The sequence below is a fragment of the Scyliorhinus torazame genome, chromosome 10, assembly GCF_047496885.1.
Source record: "Scyliorhinus torazame isolate Kashiwa2021f chromosome 10, sScyTor2.1, whole genome shotgun sequence".
NCBI classification, from domain to species: Eukaryota; Metazoa; Chordata; class Chondrichthyes; order Carcharhiniformes; family Scyliorhinidae; genus Scyliorhinus; species Scyliorhinus torazame.
In genome coordinates, this window is record NC_092716.1 from 8,525,590 (window position 1) to 8,542,775 (window position 17,186).

General features: G+C 60.2%; 1 protein-coding gene across 2 annotated transcripts in view; it reads left to right on the top strand.

Annotated features, from left to right (window-relative positions):
• The window catches only part of dync1li2 (dynein, cytoplasmic 1, light intermediate chain 2), a 108,634-nt gene that overhangs the window by 45,668 nt on the left and 45,780 nt on the right, over nucleotides 1–17,186 (top strand). For both annotated transcript variants that reach the window (XM_072517807.1, XM_072517806.1), the window contains exons 6-7: nucleotides 13,909–14,002; nucleotides 16,337–16,472. In XM_072517807.1, the coding sequence (XP_072373908.1) occupies nucleotides 13,909–14,002; nucleotides 16,337–16,472 (230 nt within the window). The remainder of the gene's footprint in view (nucleotides 1–13,908; nucleotides 14,003–16,336; nucleotides 16,473–17,186) is intronic.

Genomic DNA, 17,186 nt, shown 5'->3' on the forward strand with positions numbered 1-17,186 from the left:
CCCTCGATCCCCGCCCTCCCCCTCGATCCCCGCCCACCCCCTCGATCCCCGCCCACCCCCTCGATCCCCGCCCACCCCCTCGATCCCCGCCCACCCCCTCGATCCCCGCCCACCCCCTCGATCCCCGCCCACCCCCTCGATCCCCGCCCACCCCCTCGATCCCCGCCCACCCCCTCGATCCCCGCCCACCCCCTCGATCCCCGCCCACCCCCTCGATCCCCGCCCACCCCCTCGATCCCCGCCCACCCCCTCGATCCCCGCCCACCCCCTCGATCCCCGCCCACCCCCTCGATCCCCGCCCACCCCCTCGATCCCCGCCCACCCCCTCGATCCCCGCCCACCCCCTCGATCCCCGCCCACCCCCTCGATCCCCGCCCACCCCCTCGATCCCCGCCCACCCCCTCGATCCCCGCCCACCCCCTCGATCCCCGCCCACCCCCTCGATCCCCGCCCACCCCCTCGATCCCCGCCCACCCCCTCGATCCCCGCCCACCCCCTCGATCCCCGCCCACCCCCTCGATCCCCGCCCACCCCCTCGATCCCCGCCCACCCCCTCGATCCCCGCCCACCCCCTCGATCCCCGCCCACCCCCTCGATCCCCGCCCACCCCCTCGATCCCCGCCCACCCCCTCGATCCCCGCCCACCCCCTCGATCCCCGCCCACCCCCTCGATCCCCGCCCACCCCCTCGATCCCCGCCCACCCCCTCGATCCCCGCCCACCCCCTCGATCCCCGCCCACCCCCTCGATCCCCGCCCACCCCCTCGATCCCCGCCCACCCCCTCGATCCCCGCCCACCCCCTCGATCCCCGCCCACCCCCTCGATCCCCGCCCACCCCCTCGATCCCCGCCCACCCCCTCGATCCCCGCCCACCCCCTCGATCCCCGCCCACCCCCTCGATCCCCGCCCACCCCCTCGATCCCCGCCCACCCCCTCGATCCCCGCCCACCCCCTCGATCCCCGCCCACCCCCTCGATCCCCGCCCACCCCCTCGATCCCCGCCCACCCCCTCGATCCCCGCCCACCCCCTCGATCCCCGCCCACCCCCTCGATCCCCGCCCACCCCCTCGATCCCCGCCCACCCCCTCGATCCCCGCCCACCCCCTCGATCCCCGCCCACCCCCTCGATCCCCGCCCACCCCCTCGATCCCCGCCCACCCCCTCGATCCCCGCCCACCCCCTCGATCCCCGCCCACCCCCTCGATCCCCGCCCACCCCCTCGATCCCCGCCCACCCCCTCGATCCCCGCCCACCCCCTCGATCCCCGCCCACCCCCTCGATCCCCGCCCACCCCCTCGATCCCCGCCCACCCCCTCGATCCCCGCCCACCCCCTCGATCCCCGCCCACCCCCTCGATCCCCGCCCACCCCCTCGATCCCCGCCCACCCCCTCGATCCCCGCCCACCCCCTCGATCCCCGCCCACCCCCTCGATCCCCGCCCACCCCCTCGATCCCCGCCCACCCCCTCGATCCCCGCCCACCCCCTCGATCCCCGCCCACCCCCTCGATCCCCGCCCACCCCCTCGATCCCCGCCCACCCCCTCGATCCCCGCCCACCCCCTCGATCCCCGCCCACCCCCTCGATCCCCGCCCACCCCCTCGATCCCCGCCCACCCCCTCGATCCCCGCCCACCCCCTCGATCCCCGCCCACCCCCTCGATCCCCGCCCACCCCCTCGATCCCCGCCCACCCCCTCGATCCCCGCCCACCCCCTCGATCCCCGCCCACCCCCTCGATCCCCGCCCACCCCCTCGATCCCCGCCCACCCCCTCGATCCCCGCCCACCCCCTCGATCCCCGCCCACCCCCTCGATCCCCGCCCACCCCCTCGATCCCCGCCCACCCCCTCGATCCCCGCCCACCCCCTCGATCCCCGCCCACCCCCTCGATCCCCGCCCACCCCCTCGATCCCCGCCCACCCCCTCGATCCCCGCCCACCCCCTCGATCCCCGCCCACCCCCTCGATCCCCGCCCACCCCCTCGATCCCCGCCCACCCCCTCGATCCCCGCCCACCCCCTCGATCCCCGCCCACCCCCTCGATCCCCGCCCACCCCCTCGATCCCCGCCCACCCCCTCGATCCCCGCCCACCCCCTCGATCCCCGCCCACCCCCTCGATCCCCGCCCACCCCCTCGATCCCCGCCCACCCCCTCGATCCCCGCCCACCCCCTCGATCCCCGCCCACCCCCTCGATCCCCGCCCACCCCCTCGATCCCCGCCCACCCCCTCGATCCCCGCCCACCCCCTCGATCCCCGCCCACCCCCTCGATCCCCGCCCACCCCCTCGATCCCCGCCCACCCCCTCGATCCCCGCCCACCCCCTCGATCCCCGCCCACCCCCTCGATCCCCGCCCACCCCCTCGATCCCCGCCCACCCCCTCGATCCCCGCCCACCCCCTCGATCCCCGCCCACCCCCTCGATCCCCGCCCACCCCCTCGATCCCCGCCCACCCCCTCGATCCCCGCCCACCCCCTCGATCCCCGCCCACCCCCTCGATCCCCGCCCACCCCCTCGATCCCCGCCCACCCCCTCGATCCCCGCCCACCCCCTCGATCCCCGCCCACCCCCTCGATCCCCGCCCACCCCCTCGATCCCCGCCCACCCCCTCGATCCCCGCCCACCCCCTCGATCCCCGCCCACCCCCTCGATCCCCGCCCACCCCCTCGATCCCCGCCCACCCCCTCGATCCCCGCCCACCCCCTCGATCCCCGCCCACCCCCTCGATCCCCGCCCACCCCCTCGATCCCCGCCCACCCCCTCGATCCCCGCCCACCCCCTCGATCCCCGCCCACCCCCTCGATCCCCGCCCACCCCCTCGATCCCCGCCCACCCCCTCGATCCCCGCCCACCCCCTCGATCCCCGCCCACCCCCTCGATCCCCGCCCACCCCCTCGATCCCCGCCCACCCCCTCGATCCCCGCCCACCCCCTCGATCCCCGCCCACCCCCTCGATCCCCGCCCACCCCCTCGATCCCCGCCCACCCCCTCGATCCCCGCCCACCCCCTCGATCCCCGCCCACCCCCTCGATCCCCGCCCACCCCCTCGATCCCCGCCCACCCCCTCGATCCCCGCCCACCCCCTCGATCCCCGCCCACCCCCTCGATCCCCGCCCACCCCCTCGATCCCCGCCCACCCCCTCGATCCCCGCCCACCCCCTCGATCCCCGCCCACCCCCTCGATCCCCGCCCACCCCCTCGATCCCCGCCCACCCCCTCGATCCCCGCCCACCCCCTCGATCCCCGCCCACCCCCTCGATCCCCGCCCACCCCCTCGATCCCCGCCCACCCCCTCGATCCCCGCCCACCCCCTCGATCCCCGCCCACCCCCTCGATCCCCGCCCACCCCCTCGATCCCCGCCCACCCCCTCGATCCCCGCCCACCCCCTCGATCCCCGCCCACCCCCTCGATCCCCGCCCACCCCCTCGATCCCCGCCCACCCCCTCGATCCCCGCCCACCCCCTCGATCCCCGCCCACCCCCTCGATCCCCGCCCACCCCCTCGATCCCCGCCCACCCCCTCGATCCCCGCCCACCCCCTCGATCCCCGCCCACCCCCTCGATCCCCGCCCACCCCCTCGATCCCCGCCCACCCCCTCGATCCCCGCCCACCCCCTCGATCCCCGCCCACCCCCTCGATCCCCGCCCACCCCCTCGATCCCCGCCCACCCCCTCGATCCCCGCCCACCCCCTCGATCCCCGCCCACCCCCTCGATCCCCGCCCACCCCCTCGATCCCCGCCCACCCCCTCGATCCCCGCCCACCCCCTCGATCCCCGCCCACCCCCTCGATCCCCGCCCACCCCCTCGATCCCCGCCCACCCCCTCGATCCCCGCCCACCCCCTCGATCCCCGCCCACCCCCTCGATCCCCGCCCACCCCCTCGATCCCCGCCCACCCCCTCGATCCCCGCCCACCCCCTCGATCCCCGCCCACCCCCTCGATCCCCGCCCACCCCCTCGATCCCCGCCCACCCCCTCGATCCCCGCCCACCCCCTCGATCCCCGCCCACCCCCTCGATCCCCGCCCACCCCCTCGATCCCCGCCCACCCCCTCGATCCCCGCCCACCCCCTCGATCCCCGCCCACCCCCTCGATCCCCGCCCACCCCCTCGATCCCCGCCCACCCCCTCGATCCCCGCCCACCCCCTCGATCCCCGCCCACCCCCTCGATCCCCGCCCACCCCCTCGATCCCCGCCCACCCCCTCGATCCCCGCCCACCCCCTCGATCCCCGCCCACCCCCTCGATCCCCGCCCACCCCCTCGATCCCCGCCCACCCCCTCGATCCCCGCCCACCCCCTCGATCCCCGCCCACCCCCTCGATCCCCGCCCACCCCCTCGATCCCCGCCCACCCCCTCGATCCCCGCCCACCCCCTCGATCCCCGCCCACCCCCTCGATCCCCGCCCACCCCCTCGATCCCCGCCCACCCCCTCGATCCCCGCCCACCCCCTCGATCCCCGCCCACCCCCTCGATCCCCGCCCACCCCCTCGATCCCCGCCCACCCCCTCGATCCCCGCCCACCCCCTCGATCCCCGCCCACCCCCTCGATCCCCGCCCACCCCCTCGATCCCCGCCCACCCCCTCGATCCCCGCCCACCCCCTCGATCCCCGCCCACCCCCTCGATCCCCGCCCACCCCCTCGATCCCCGCCCACCCCCTCGATCCCCGCCCACCCCCTCGATCCCCGCCCACCCCCTCGATCCCCGCCCACCCCCTCGATCCCCGCCCACCCCCTCGATCCCCGCCCACCCCCTCGATCCCCGCCCACCCCCTCGATCCCCGCCCACCCCCTCGATCCCCGCCCACCCCCTCGATCCCCGCCCACCCCCTCGATCCCCGCCCACCCCCTCGATCCCCGCCCACCCCCTCGATCCCCGCCCACCCCCTCGATCCCCGCCCACCCCCTCGATCCCCGCCCACCCCCTCGATCCCCGCCCACCCCCTCGATCCCCGCCCACCCCCTCGATCCCCGCCCACCCCCTCGATCCCCGCCCACCCCCTCGATCCCCGCCCACCCCCTCGATCCCCGCCCACCCCCTCGATCCCCGCCCACCCCCTCGATCCCCGCCCACCCCCTCGATCCCCGCCCACCCCCTCGATCCCCGCCCACCCCCTCGATCCCCGCCCACCCCCTCGATCCCCGCCCACCCCCTCGATCCCCGCCCACCCCCTCGATCCCCGCCCACCCCCTCGATCCCCGCCCACCCCCTCGATCCCCGCCCACCCCCTCGATCCCCGCCCACCCCCTCGATCCCCGCCCACCCCCTCGATCCCCGCCCACCCCCTCGATCCCCGCCCACCCCCTCGATCCCCGCCCACCCCCTCGATCCCCGCCCACCCCCTCGATCCCCGCCCACCCCCTCGATCCCCGCCCACCCCCTCGATCCCCGCCCACCCCCTCGATCCCCGCCCACCCCCTCGATCCCCGCCCACCCCCTCGATCCCCGCCCACCCCCTCGATCCCCGCCCACCCCCTCGATCCCCGCCCACCCCCTCGATCCCCGCCCACCCCCTCGATCCCCGCCCACCCCCTCGATCCCCGCCCACCCCCTCGATCCCCGCCCACCCCCTCGATCCCCGCCCACCCCCTCGATCCCCGCCCACCCCCTCGATCCCCGCCCACCCCCTCGATCCCCGCCCACCCCCTCGATCCCCGCCCACCCCCTCGATCCCCGCCCACCCCCTCGATCCCCGCCCACCCCCTCGATCCCCGCCCACCCCCTCGATCCCCGCCCACCCCCTCGATCCCCGCCCACCCCCTCGATCCCCGCCCACCCCCTCGATCCCCGCCCACCCCCTCGATCCCCGCCCACCCCCTCGATCCCCGCCCACCCCCTCGATCCCCGCCCACCCCCTCGATCCCCGCCCACCCCCTCGATCCCCGCCCACCCCCTCGATCCCCGCCCACCCCCTCGATCCCCGCCCACCCCCTCGATCCCCGCCCACCCCCTCGATCCCCGCCCACCCCCTCGATCCCCGCCCACCCCCTCGATCCCCGCCCACCCCCTCGATCCCCGCCCACCCCCTCGATCCCCGCCCACCCCCTCGATCCCCGCCCACCCCCTCGATCCCCGCCCACCCCCTCGATCCCCGCCCACCCCCTCGATCCCCGCCCACCCCCTCGATCCCCGCCCACCCCCTCGATCCCCGCCCACCCCCTCGATCCCCGCCCACCCCCTCGATCCCCGCCCACCCCCTCGATCCCCGCCCACCCCCTCGATCCCCGCCCACCCCCTCGATCCCCGCCCACCCCCTCGATCCCCGCCCACCCCCTCGATCCCCGCCCACCCCCTCGATCCCCGCCCACCCCCTCGATCCCCGCCCACCCCCTCGATCCCCGCCCACCCCCTCGATCCCCGCCCACCCCCTCGATCCCCGCCCACCCCCTCGATCCCCGCCCACCCCCTCGATCCCCGCCCACCCCCTCGATCCCCGCCCACCCCCTCGATCCCCGCCCACCCCCTCGATCCCCGCCCACCCCCTCGATCCCCGCCCACCCCCTCGATCCCCGCCCACCCCCTCGATCCCCGCCCACCCCCTCGATCCCCGCCCACCCCCTCGATCCCCGCCCACCCCCTCGATCCCCGCCCACCCCCTCGATCCCCGCCCACCCCCTCGATCCCCGCCCACCCCCTCGATCCCCGCCCACCCCCTCGATCCCCGCCCACCCCCTCGATCCCCGCCCACCCCCTCGATCCCCGCCCACCCCCTCGATCCCCGCCCACCCCCTCGATCCCCGCCCACCCCCTCGATCCCCGCCCACCCCCTCGATCCCCGCCCACCCCCTCGATCCCCGCCCACCCCCTCGATCCCCGCCCACCCCCTCGATCCCCGCCCACCCCCTCGATCCCCGCCCACCCCCTCGATCCCCGCCCACCCCCTCGATCCCCGCCCACCCCCTCGATCCCCGCCCACCCCCTCGATCCCCGCCCACCCCCTCGATCCCCGCCCACCCCCTCGATCCCCGCCCACCCCCTCGATCCCCGCCCACCCCCTCGATCCCCGCCCACCCCCTCGATCCCCGCCCACCCCCTCGATCCCCGCCCACCCCCTCGATCCCCGCCCACCCCCTCGATCCCCGCCCACCCCCTCGATCCCCGCCCACCCCCTCGATCCCCGCCCACCCCCTCGATCCCCGCCCACCCCCTCGATCCCCGCCCACCCCCTCGATCCCCGCCCACCCCCTCGATCCCCGCCCACCCCCTCGATCCCCGCCCACCCCCTCGATCCCCGCCCACCCCCTCGATCCCCGCCCACCCCCTCGATCCCCGCCCACCCCCTCGATCCCCGCCCACCCCCTCGATCCCCGCCCACCCCCTCGATCCCCGCCCACCCCCTCGATCCCCGCCCTCCCCCTCGATCCCCGCCCTCCCCCTCGATCCCCGCCCTCCCCCTCGATCCCCGCCCTCCCCCTCGATCCCCGCCCTCCCCCTCGATCCCCGCCCTCCCCCTCGATCCCCGCCCTCCCCCTCGATCCCCGCCCTCCCCCTCGATCCCCGCCCTCCCCCTCGATCCCCGCCCTCCCCCTTCCTCCCCCTCTGTCCCCTCCCTCGCTCCCCCTCTGTCCCCTCCCTCGCTCCCCCCCCTCTGTCCCCTCCCTCGCTCCCCCCCCTCTGTCCCCTCCCTCGCTCCCCCCCCTCTGTCCCCTCCCTCGCTCCCCCCCCTCTGTCCCCTCCCTCGCTCCCCCCCTCTGTCCCCTCCCTCGCTCCCCCCCTCTGTCCCCTCCCTCGCTCCCCCCCTCTGTCCCCTCCCTCGCTCCCCCCCTCTGTCCCCTCCCTCGCTCCCCCCCTCTGTCCCCTCCCTCCCTCCCTCCCCCTCTGTCGCCTCCCTCCCTCCCTCCCCCTCTGTCGCCTCCCTCCCTCCCTCCCCCTCTGTCGCCTCCCTCCCTCCCTCCCCCTCTGTCGCCTCCCTCCCTCCCTCCCCCTCTATCGCCTCCCTCCCTCCCTCCCCCTCTATCGCCTCCCTCCCTCCCTCCCCCTCTATCGCCTCCCTCCCTCCCTCCCCCTCTATCGCCTCCCTCCCTCCCTCCCCCTCCATCCCCTCTATCGATTGCCTCCCTCCCTCTCTATTGTTCCCTCCCTCTCCCTCCCCCTCTATCACTCCCTCCCCCTCCCTTCCCCCTCTATCCCTCCCTCCCTTACCCCCTCGTCCGCTCCCGCCCCCTCTCGTCGACTGTTTTACGACTTTGGCCTTAAGGCCATTATTCCTGGCTGTTATGAACCGCATCTTGGCTTCCAGTGAGGCAAGCTGATCCTCGTTCTTCGGCAAGGCCTCCTAAGCGACCTTTAGCATTTTCCCTTCCTGCTTCACAGCCTTGACCGTCTTGCCCTGCTGCTCTCGTATCAGGCCCAACACATTTTAGGTGGTGGCTTTGAATGACTCTTTAATCTCCTTCCTGTGTCGCTCAAATTGAGCATCCAACTGCCTGCCAAACTTCTCCCACTCCTGCACCATCACCCCAGTCAGTGTCCCTAACGAGATCGGTGCGGCTGCCTCTGCTATCTTTTCTCCCCCAAATTCCTTTGTCGGGCTACCAGCCAGAGGATTCTTTCCCATGGCCTTTTTCATGAGGCTTTTTGCATTCGGGGGAGGCGATGGCATAGTGGTATTGTCCCGGGATTAGTAATCCAGAGACCGAGAGCACTCTGGGGTCCCAAGTTCAAATTCTGCCACTGCAGATGGGGAAATTTGAATTCCATAAAAATCTGAATTTTGTAATAAAGTCTAATGATGACCATTGTTGATTGTCGTAAAGCCCCATCTGGTTCACGAACGCCCTTTAGGGAAGGAAATCTGCCGTCCTTACCTGGTCTGGCCTACATGTGACTCCAGACCACAGCAATGTGGTTGACTCTTAGCTGCCCCCTCAAGGGCAATTAGGGATGGGCAATAAATGCTGGCACAGCCTGCGATGATCACGTCCCTTGAACGAATAATTTTGAAAAAACATTCCTCTGTCCCCTTTCCGTTCTCCACACCAACCTTCTGGGTTCGATCCCAAAATTTCCTTTAAAAATCGGGCAAAAGGGATGAATATGAGACACTGGCAGGAGCCACCTTTCATACGAGATGCTTTCACCGGAAGTCCAACCCCTCCCAATTTTACGGTAGTCTCAATTGCTTTGGAAAGCCGATGGGAGCAGCAACCTTCCACTGTTTATCCCTGGCTTCCCTGGTTGCAACATTTCTACTTGCCAAAGTTGAGATTGGGTAACTCTGCACAAACCAATGATCAAGCTTTATATCTTCCTGCGGTAGGTAGTCAGTGCTACACCTCCCTTGGTAAATTGCGTGTGTTCAATTGTGAGTTGTGCTTCTCCAGTGCAGATTTCCACAATACTCTACCACCCCTACCAGTGGAGCTATCTTTTCCTCTTGGCAATCATTACTATGCAATGGAATAATTAATTGACCTATTCAAGTTGGGAAACAGACAGCATGAGGGTGGAATATAATGGAAATTACAGCAATGAAACAGATCATTTAGCCCAACATGTCAATGCTCCACATCTAATTCTCTCCACTCCCTCTTCTTCCTTTCTCCTTCATGTACCTATCCAGCTTCCTCTTCAATGCCTCTGGGCCATTTGCTTCAGCCACAACCTGTAGTGCTGTGTTCCACATTCTCGCTGCCATCTCTGTAAAGAGCTGAGCAACTGAAGTGGTAGGACCGTGTACTGAAACTGGATTTCCAGAGTAGTGTAGGAGGAGAGGTGGACACATCAAACCGCACTGAAATATCCATCAGCTGTGACCGCTACCTCTCTTGACCCTTGGGACCCGTGTAAAGTTGTTGTCTCCCTCATCTTCACACCACTCGCGTCCCTAAATATCAAGACTCACTCGTAGCCTTTGGTTGCTTTTCAAAGCACACTGCTGGCTACAACCACACTGAGATCAACTCGTGGCACAGATTGGAGGCATTACCTAGGCCCTCCTTGATATCCACCAGACGGTTTTTCATACTAGACCATCTCAACACCTCTTGGTTATGTCTATTTGACAAGACCGTTGATTGAATTGAGAGGCCACAGAAAGATCAAAGTGACCAAACTATAATATGCTGTCGTAGCACGGAGCACAACAGGACCACCGACAAAACTATCAAGGAAATTACTATGTTTTAAGCAGATACCCAAACTAAAGAGCAAATATATTCTTTGTATACCCAATGATAGAACACAGAAGGAGATTGATTGGCCTGTGTGAGTCACTATCTGTTTTATTCCACTCGCCCTCATATTACCTCATTGTCCTTTTTCCAGACACTTCAGATCTGTGTCCTCTGGTTACTGAACCTTTTGTCATTGAAAATATTTATTATTTACTTTATTGAAAAGCTCATGATCTTTAAGTACCTTTCAAAACCCTTCTCTGCTCGGAGGGTCACCTCGGCTTCTTCAGTTCCTGATCTCTGGTCGAATGCTTTGCACCCTCTCAGAGGCCTTGACGAGCTTCCTAAAGTGTGGTGGTCGGAATTGAACACAGTACTCCAGCTGAGACCTAACCCCTGTCTTTTTATAAAGGTTTATCGTAACTGCCTGCCTTTTAGCCCCTCTGCCTCCTAACGCCTAGGATCCCATGTGCTTTTTAACAACCTTAACAGTCAGCTTCAATCATTTGTGTACAAACATTCCCAGGTCTCCAGTCCAACACTGCCTTTAAAATGCTTCTGTTTACTTTGTATTGCTTTTCTTTATTTTATAATGCAGACCCGATGGGCTGGATGGCCTCCTTCTGCACTGTAAATTCTATGATTATGAATCTCTGCTTCTTTACTCTCACCTTAGCTTCACAAATATACACACATTTTAAGGTCAACACAGGTCACAAAGTATATCTTAAGCTGCAATGGTCTCCGTAATGCAAAAAAGTCCCTTTAAACACTCAGGCTGGCTGTGGCAACACACACGCCGATCTGAACCCAGGTGTCTGGATTTCTCCTCTGAATCCCTCTAGGTGATCTTTATACCGTCAGCCACCTTGTCTCACTGAACTCGGCTTCCACATGAGTGATTTTAAATTCTGCTTTGAAAAAGACGCACTTGTAAAGCTTCCTTTAAATAATGCTTCTTCTCACTGCACCCACCAAGGATTCACTTGCAGGTTTTACACCTTCCCCGTTCAGTGTTTCTTTGTCTTCACACCTGCTTTAATGATCGATGCCCCGATGTATTAAAATGACATCAAACTTTTGCTTTATCACTGAAGTCTTGCTTCCCCAAGTTAAATCTGGTTACTGCAGCCATCTCTTTAACTCGACCTTCACAGCTTTGCCTACCTTCACTGAACAGTTCTCTGTTCTAATATCGTGAACCTCGACTTTGCAAGACATTCTTTCTGTCCCAATTCCCTGGTTATCTGGATTATATCTGGCTCTTTGGCAAGTTTGCATTTTGCAGTACCCTTGCCCTGTCCAGTGTTCCTTCTGGCAGAGTTGGCAGATGTTCACTCCATGTGTCCTATCTCCAACTGATAAATTCAGTTAAAACTAAATTCAAAAAGCCTTTCTACTGTAAAAGGGCCCCCAATTGCTAAGCAATGACCATATGCTTCTGCCAGCTTGTTCTTCACACCCTAACCCCCTCCAAACGCAATAGAAGCAAAGTTGAAACTAAACCCACCTGCATACAAAAACACCTTTATCCAGTATGAATGTAACTACAGGTTTACTCTTCAATACACAAACCTTAAATGAAACCCACTTAAGAATATATCTTCTTTCTAATATTTACCAAGACAAATCTAAATCCCTTAAAACTACCTTTATTATCCGAACACGTTTGTGTTAAATTTAATTTGCAATGTGCCTGTCCATTTCGCCAATCTGTTCTGTCCTCACTTTCTTGCATTTGATTTTTGTGTTACCTCAAAAAGAATAATGGTCCTAACAATGATCGATGTTACCCAGCAGTGTACTTCCCTCCAGATTTCTTTTTTAAAAAAGCATTCACCACTATCTTCTGCATTCTGTCCCTTACCGATTTTGTATCCACACTGCCACTTGTCCTTGAATCCCATATTCTTCAGTTTGCATTATGTGGAACATTGTCAAACAGCCTTTAAAAGTTCATATCCGTGACATCAGCTGCAAAAACTCTCATCCACCCTCTCCACGACTTCCATCAAAGAACTTGATCCAGTTAGACACATATAGTAATCTTTATTATTGTCACAAGTAGGCTTACATTAACACTGCAGTGAAGTTACTGTGAAAAGCCCCAGTCACCACACTCCTGCGCCTGTTTGGGTACACAGAGGGAGAATTCAGAATGTCCAATTCACCTAACTGCACATCTTTCGGGACTTGTGGGAGGAAACCGGAGCACCCGGAGGAAACCCACGCAGACACGGGGAGAACGTGCAGACTCCGCACAGACAGTGACCCAAGCCGGAAATGATCCCTGGCGCTATGAAGTGACAGTGCTAACACTGTGCTACTGTGCCACCCCGGCAAATATGATTTGCCTTCAACGAATCTATACTGGATACGATAGTTATAGTAGTTATGGTTGCTGCGCTAGTAATCTAAAATCTTGATTTTTTTTTTTTAAATTTCGAATACCCAATTAATTTTTTCCAATTAAGGGGCAATTTAGTATGGCCAATCCACCTACCTTGCACATCTTTGGGGTGTGGGGGCGAAACCCACGCAAACACGGGAAGAATGTGCAAACTCCACATCCGGACAGTGACCCAGAGCCAGGATCGAACCTGTGACGTCGGCGCCGTGAGGCAGCAGTGCTAGCCACTGCGCCACCGTGCTGCCCTCAAAATCTAATCCACACTACATCCAAATCCTATCATGGCAGTAAAAGACTTCTCATTAGCTGACTCGAAACAAATTAGAAATTTAAATTTTGCTGGCACCTAATTTCATTGTAAGGCAACACTGCAGCTCCTGTTTAAATGAGAACATTGTCTGTGCCCTGAGCAATGCTGTTTCTGTTTGCAGCACAATCACTTTTGTTATTTGGATGCATTCTATTTAGTATTTTAGATAATAGTCCAGATGTAGTGATGACTGGAATGTTGTAAATGCTTGTCTTAGGTTTATTTTCACCATTTTCTGTAAATACCCAATTTAATAAACGTTACCTGTGGCTAAGTTTCTTTCCTCGTCCTGAAAGTACCCAGAACTGCAGGGGTGTCATTTAATGGAGTTACACCATCGCGATTGCTGGACTAGTAATCCGAATCTTGAATTAACAATTCGGAACCCATTGAGACTCTTGATTTAGTCGAATAAAAAAAAATCTAGGATTTAAAAAAAAAAATAGCTAGCACACGTAATCTGATCGTGAAGCTAGCGATTATTAAAACTCAACTTCTGCAATGATGTTCTTAAGGAAATAAATCCTTCCTTAGCCTCTCTGGGACCCAATAATAACTTCAGCCCCATACCACTGTGTTCAATTGTTAACTGCCCTTTGAAATAGCCGAGTACGGCATTCAATTGCATCAGACCAATTACTCGCGGTTGAAGAAAAAACCCTAAACTATCATATTGGAGTGATTAGGGATGGGCAGTAAATACTAGCCATTCCAGTGGTGCCAAGAGTGAAAATTCAAGTTTAGAGATTGGAAGTTTTATCCATCCTTAATCTCTTTGTTTTGATATAGTCCAGACAGTGGGATAGAAATCTCTATGTTAACTGTATGCATCCTGTGTGCAATGAGTTCAGATTGGTTATCTGTTGTAGGGAGAACTCTAGGCACTGCATTTTGGGGCCTTTGCCTTGTCTGAAAGCATGCTGATTTCTTGTCTCTTTCTCCGCATTGTACATATTAGAAACCTTTGAGGTGTGTAAAACAGCTGATTTTCTATGTTACGGTTGCTAGATTGTGTTGTGATTCATTGGTGCTGCTCGTTTACTAAACATGCTCATCTTTTTTTTATCCCTGCAGTGTGATGCAGTCAGTGTACTAGAAAAGGAGCATGATTACAGAGACGAGCACTTTGATTTCATACAGTCACACATTCGCAGATTCTGCCTACAGTGTATCCTTCAACAAAGTACAAATGAGTGTCACCACAATGCAACTGTTGGCCCCGCTCTTGTCTCATCCTGGAGAGGCTGTCTGTCTTTCAGCTTCTCATCACCAGATACATATGGGAAAGAACAGATGCGAAGAGATCAGTTAATTTAATTGTTGCTTATGGGACCTTTCTGTGAAAAACTGTGGCTGCCATGTTCACCTGCATGAACTGGCAGAAATGTTTTAATTGGCTGTGCTGGGGTTTGCAACATACTAAGGATGGAGAAGGTGCTAGATTAATTTTTTTTTTAGTCATTCATGTGATGTGGGTGTCGCTGGCTGGCCAGCATTTATTGCCCATCCCTGATTGCCCTTGAACAGGTTGCCTCGCTAGGCCATTTCAGAGGGCATTTACGAGTCAACCACATGGTTGTGGATCTGAAGTCACATGAAGGCCAGACTGGGTAAGAGCGGCAGATTTCCCTCCCTAAAGATTCATTCCTTTGCCCTTCGACTTTCTTCAAGGACCATGAAGAAAATATTGCACGCTTTTGCAGTTTTAGATTGTCAGAAACCAATTGTGTCTTTATACAAAGCTGTCTAATTGCCATGAGGCAAGCTCTGCTGGTATCTTCAGGCATTTTAGCCAGTTGAATAGCTGATTTAGCAGAGGGAAGGCTCCGGTTCCGGGCCCATCCTGTTGAGCTAGCAGTCCACAGCCAGGAAATTGAGAAGGGTGTGATGTCAGGGACGAAAATGAAGGTGGCAGATACCACTCCTGATTGCCCTCCCAATCAAAAGGCTCCCAGATACAATGGCTAGTAAAGAAGGCAAATGGTGCATTGGCTTGATTCCTGGGATGGTGGAACTGTCACACGAGGACAGACTAAGTTGGTTAGGATTATATTCATTGGAGTTAGAAGAATGAGAGAGAATCTAATAGGAACTTTTAAAATTCTAACAGGATTAGACAGGGTAGCTTCAGAAAGAAGTTCCCGATGGTGGGGGAGCCCAGAACTAGGGGTCATAGTTTGAGGATAAGGGCTAAACCTTTTAGGACTGAGGTGAGGAGAAATTTCTTCACCCAGAGAGTGGTGAATCTGTGGAATTCACTCCCACAGAAAGTATTTGAGGCCAAATCTTCAAGAAGGAATTGGCTCTTCGGGCTTGAGGATCAAAGGATATGGAGGGAGTTTGGAATCAGGGTATTGAATTTGATGATCAGCCATGATCATAATGGATGGTGGAGCAGGCTCGATGGGCTGAATGGCCTCCTCCTATTTTCTATGTTTGTATGTTTTTCCAATTAAGGGTTGCCAATTCACCTACCCTGCACATCTTTCTGGGTTGTAGGGGCGACAAGTGGAGAATGTGCAAGCTCCACAAGGACAGTGACCTGGAGCCAGGATCGAACCCGGGTCCTCTTCTATGTATGTTGCTATGTAATGACCACTGCCAAGGTTCGCTCTTGAAGAACTAATTAATGGTGACTCAGGGAGAGGTACCAGCTGGCCGCCTGCACATATATGAACGTATGAATTAGGAGCAGGAGGAGGCCACTCGGCCTCTCAAACCTGCTCCGCCATTCAATAAGATCATGGCTGATTGTAACCTCAACCTCATATCCTGCCTTCGCCCAATAACTCTGTCCCCCCCCCCCCCCCCATCCCGATTAATCAAGAATCTATCTGACTCTGCCTTAAAAATGTTCAACGGTTCTGTTTATGCTGCCCTTTGGGGAAGAGCTTTCCAGAGACCAATGGCCTGCTGAGAAGAAGATTCTCCTCACCTCTGTCTTGAATGAGTGACCCCTGATTTTTAAACACCATGGAAATGATGCAGAGGGGGCGGAAGGTGGATGGGATTGAGAATTAAATCAGTTTACACCATAATTGTGGAGGGGGCCTGGGGAGGATACAAAACACCCAGATGTCAGTTTGAAACACGAGTATAGTTTTGAGTTGAGTGGTGACTCTGTTGTTTAAGTGTAACCCGAAGCACAGGCATGCCATTCTAAGCCAGCTCTGAGCACGGGACTTTCGAGACTTATTTGATTCAGTGATTCTCATATGTTGCCTCAAAGAACCAATGCAGTTTGATCACTTGTTGCAACTCTCAGCATTTATTTTTTTAAACCCTCAAATTCTGAGCATTCAGGATACTTTAACTTTTGTTTCATGTCCATTCAGGCAATGGTTAAGCTGCAAATGTGAAACAAATTAAAACCAGTATCACCTTGGCCTTGAATTTGAGTGTGCGGATTCAAAATCAGGGAAAATGGTTTTTGCATCCTTTCCTTGCCGTGCTTCGATCAAACACCGCCCCAGTCAAATGGTTTCCTTAACCAGCCTTTCAGATGGTGCTGCCTTGATTTACACGTCAATAAAAGAAGAGAAGAATGTCGACCTCTTGTATAAATATCTTGTCCACAAAATGTATGATTTCCAGTTTACTACGCCTGCCTTAGTGGTGGAGAAAGATGCTGTTTTTATGTAAGTACCTGCCCTGACTTGTGTATTACAGAGTTATATCAAATACACCATTGGCCGTACACTTGCAGTATGTCTCTTTGAGTTCCAAGCCAGTGACTTGATCCTGGCTGAGTCTGATCTGAAACTGACAACACTTTCCAATCGGCTGTGTTGCGTCAGCCATGGCTTAGTGGGTGGTACCCTGGCCTCTGAGTCAGAAGGTTGTACGTTCAATTTCCCCTCCAGGTCTTAACCATAACAATCAAGGCTGATACTCCAGTGTAACACTGACAGAATGCTGCACTATTTGTTTCCATATTTCCTATGAGGTGTTAAACCTCAGCCTTCCTGCCCCCTCAAATGGGTGTAAAAGTTAAATCGATCACTGTTTTGAAAGGGAGTAGGATGGTTATTCCCAATGTCCTGACCAGCCTCCCGTACCAGCCTCCCCGAACAGGCACCAGAATGTGGCGACTAGGGGCTTTTCACAGTAACTTCATTTGAAGCCTCCTTGTGACGAGCGATTTTCATTTCAAAATTTATCTCTCAATCAACATCACCAAAACATTATCTCTCCATTTATCGCAATACTAATTGTGGGAGCTTATTGTGTGCAAAGTGTCTACCAAGTTTCCTACATTACGACAGTGACTATATTTCAAAAGTACTTCATTGGCTGTAAAGTGGCAGCACGGTAGCATAGTGGTTAGTACAATTGCTTCACGGCTCCAGGGT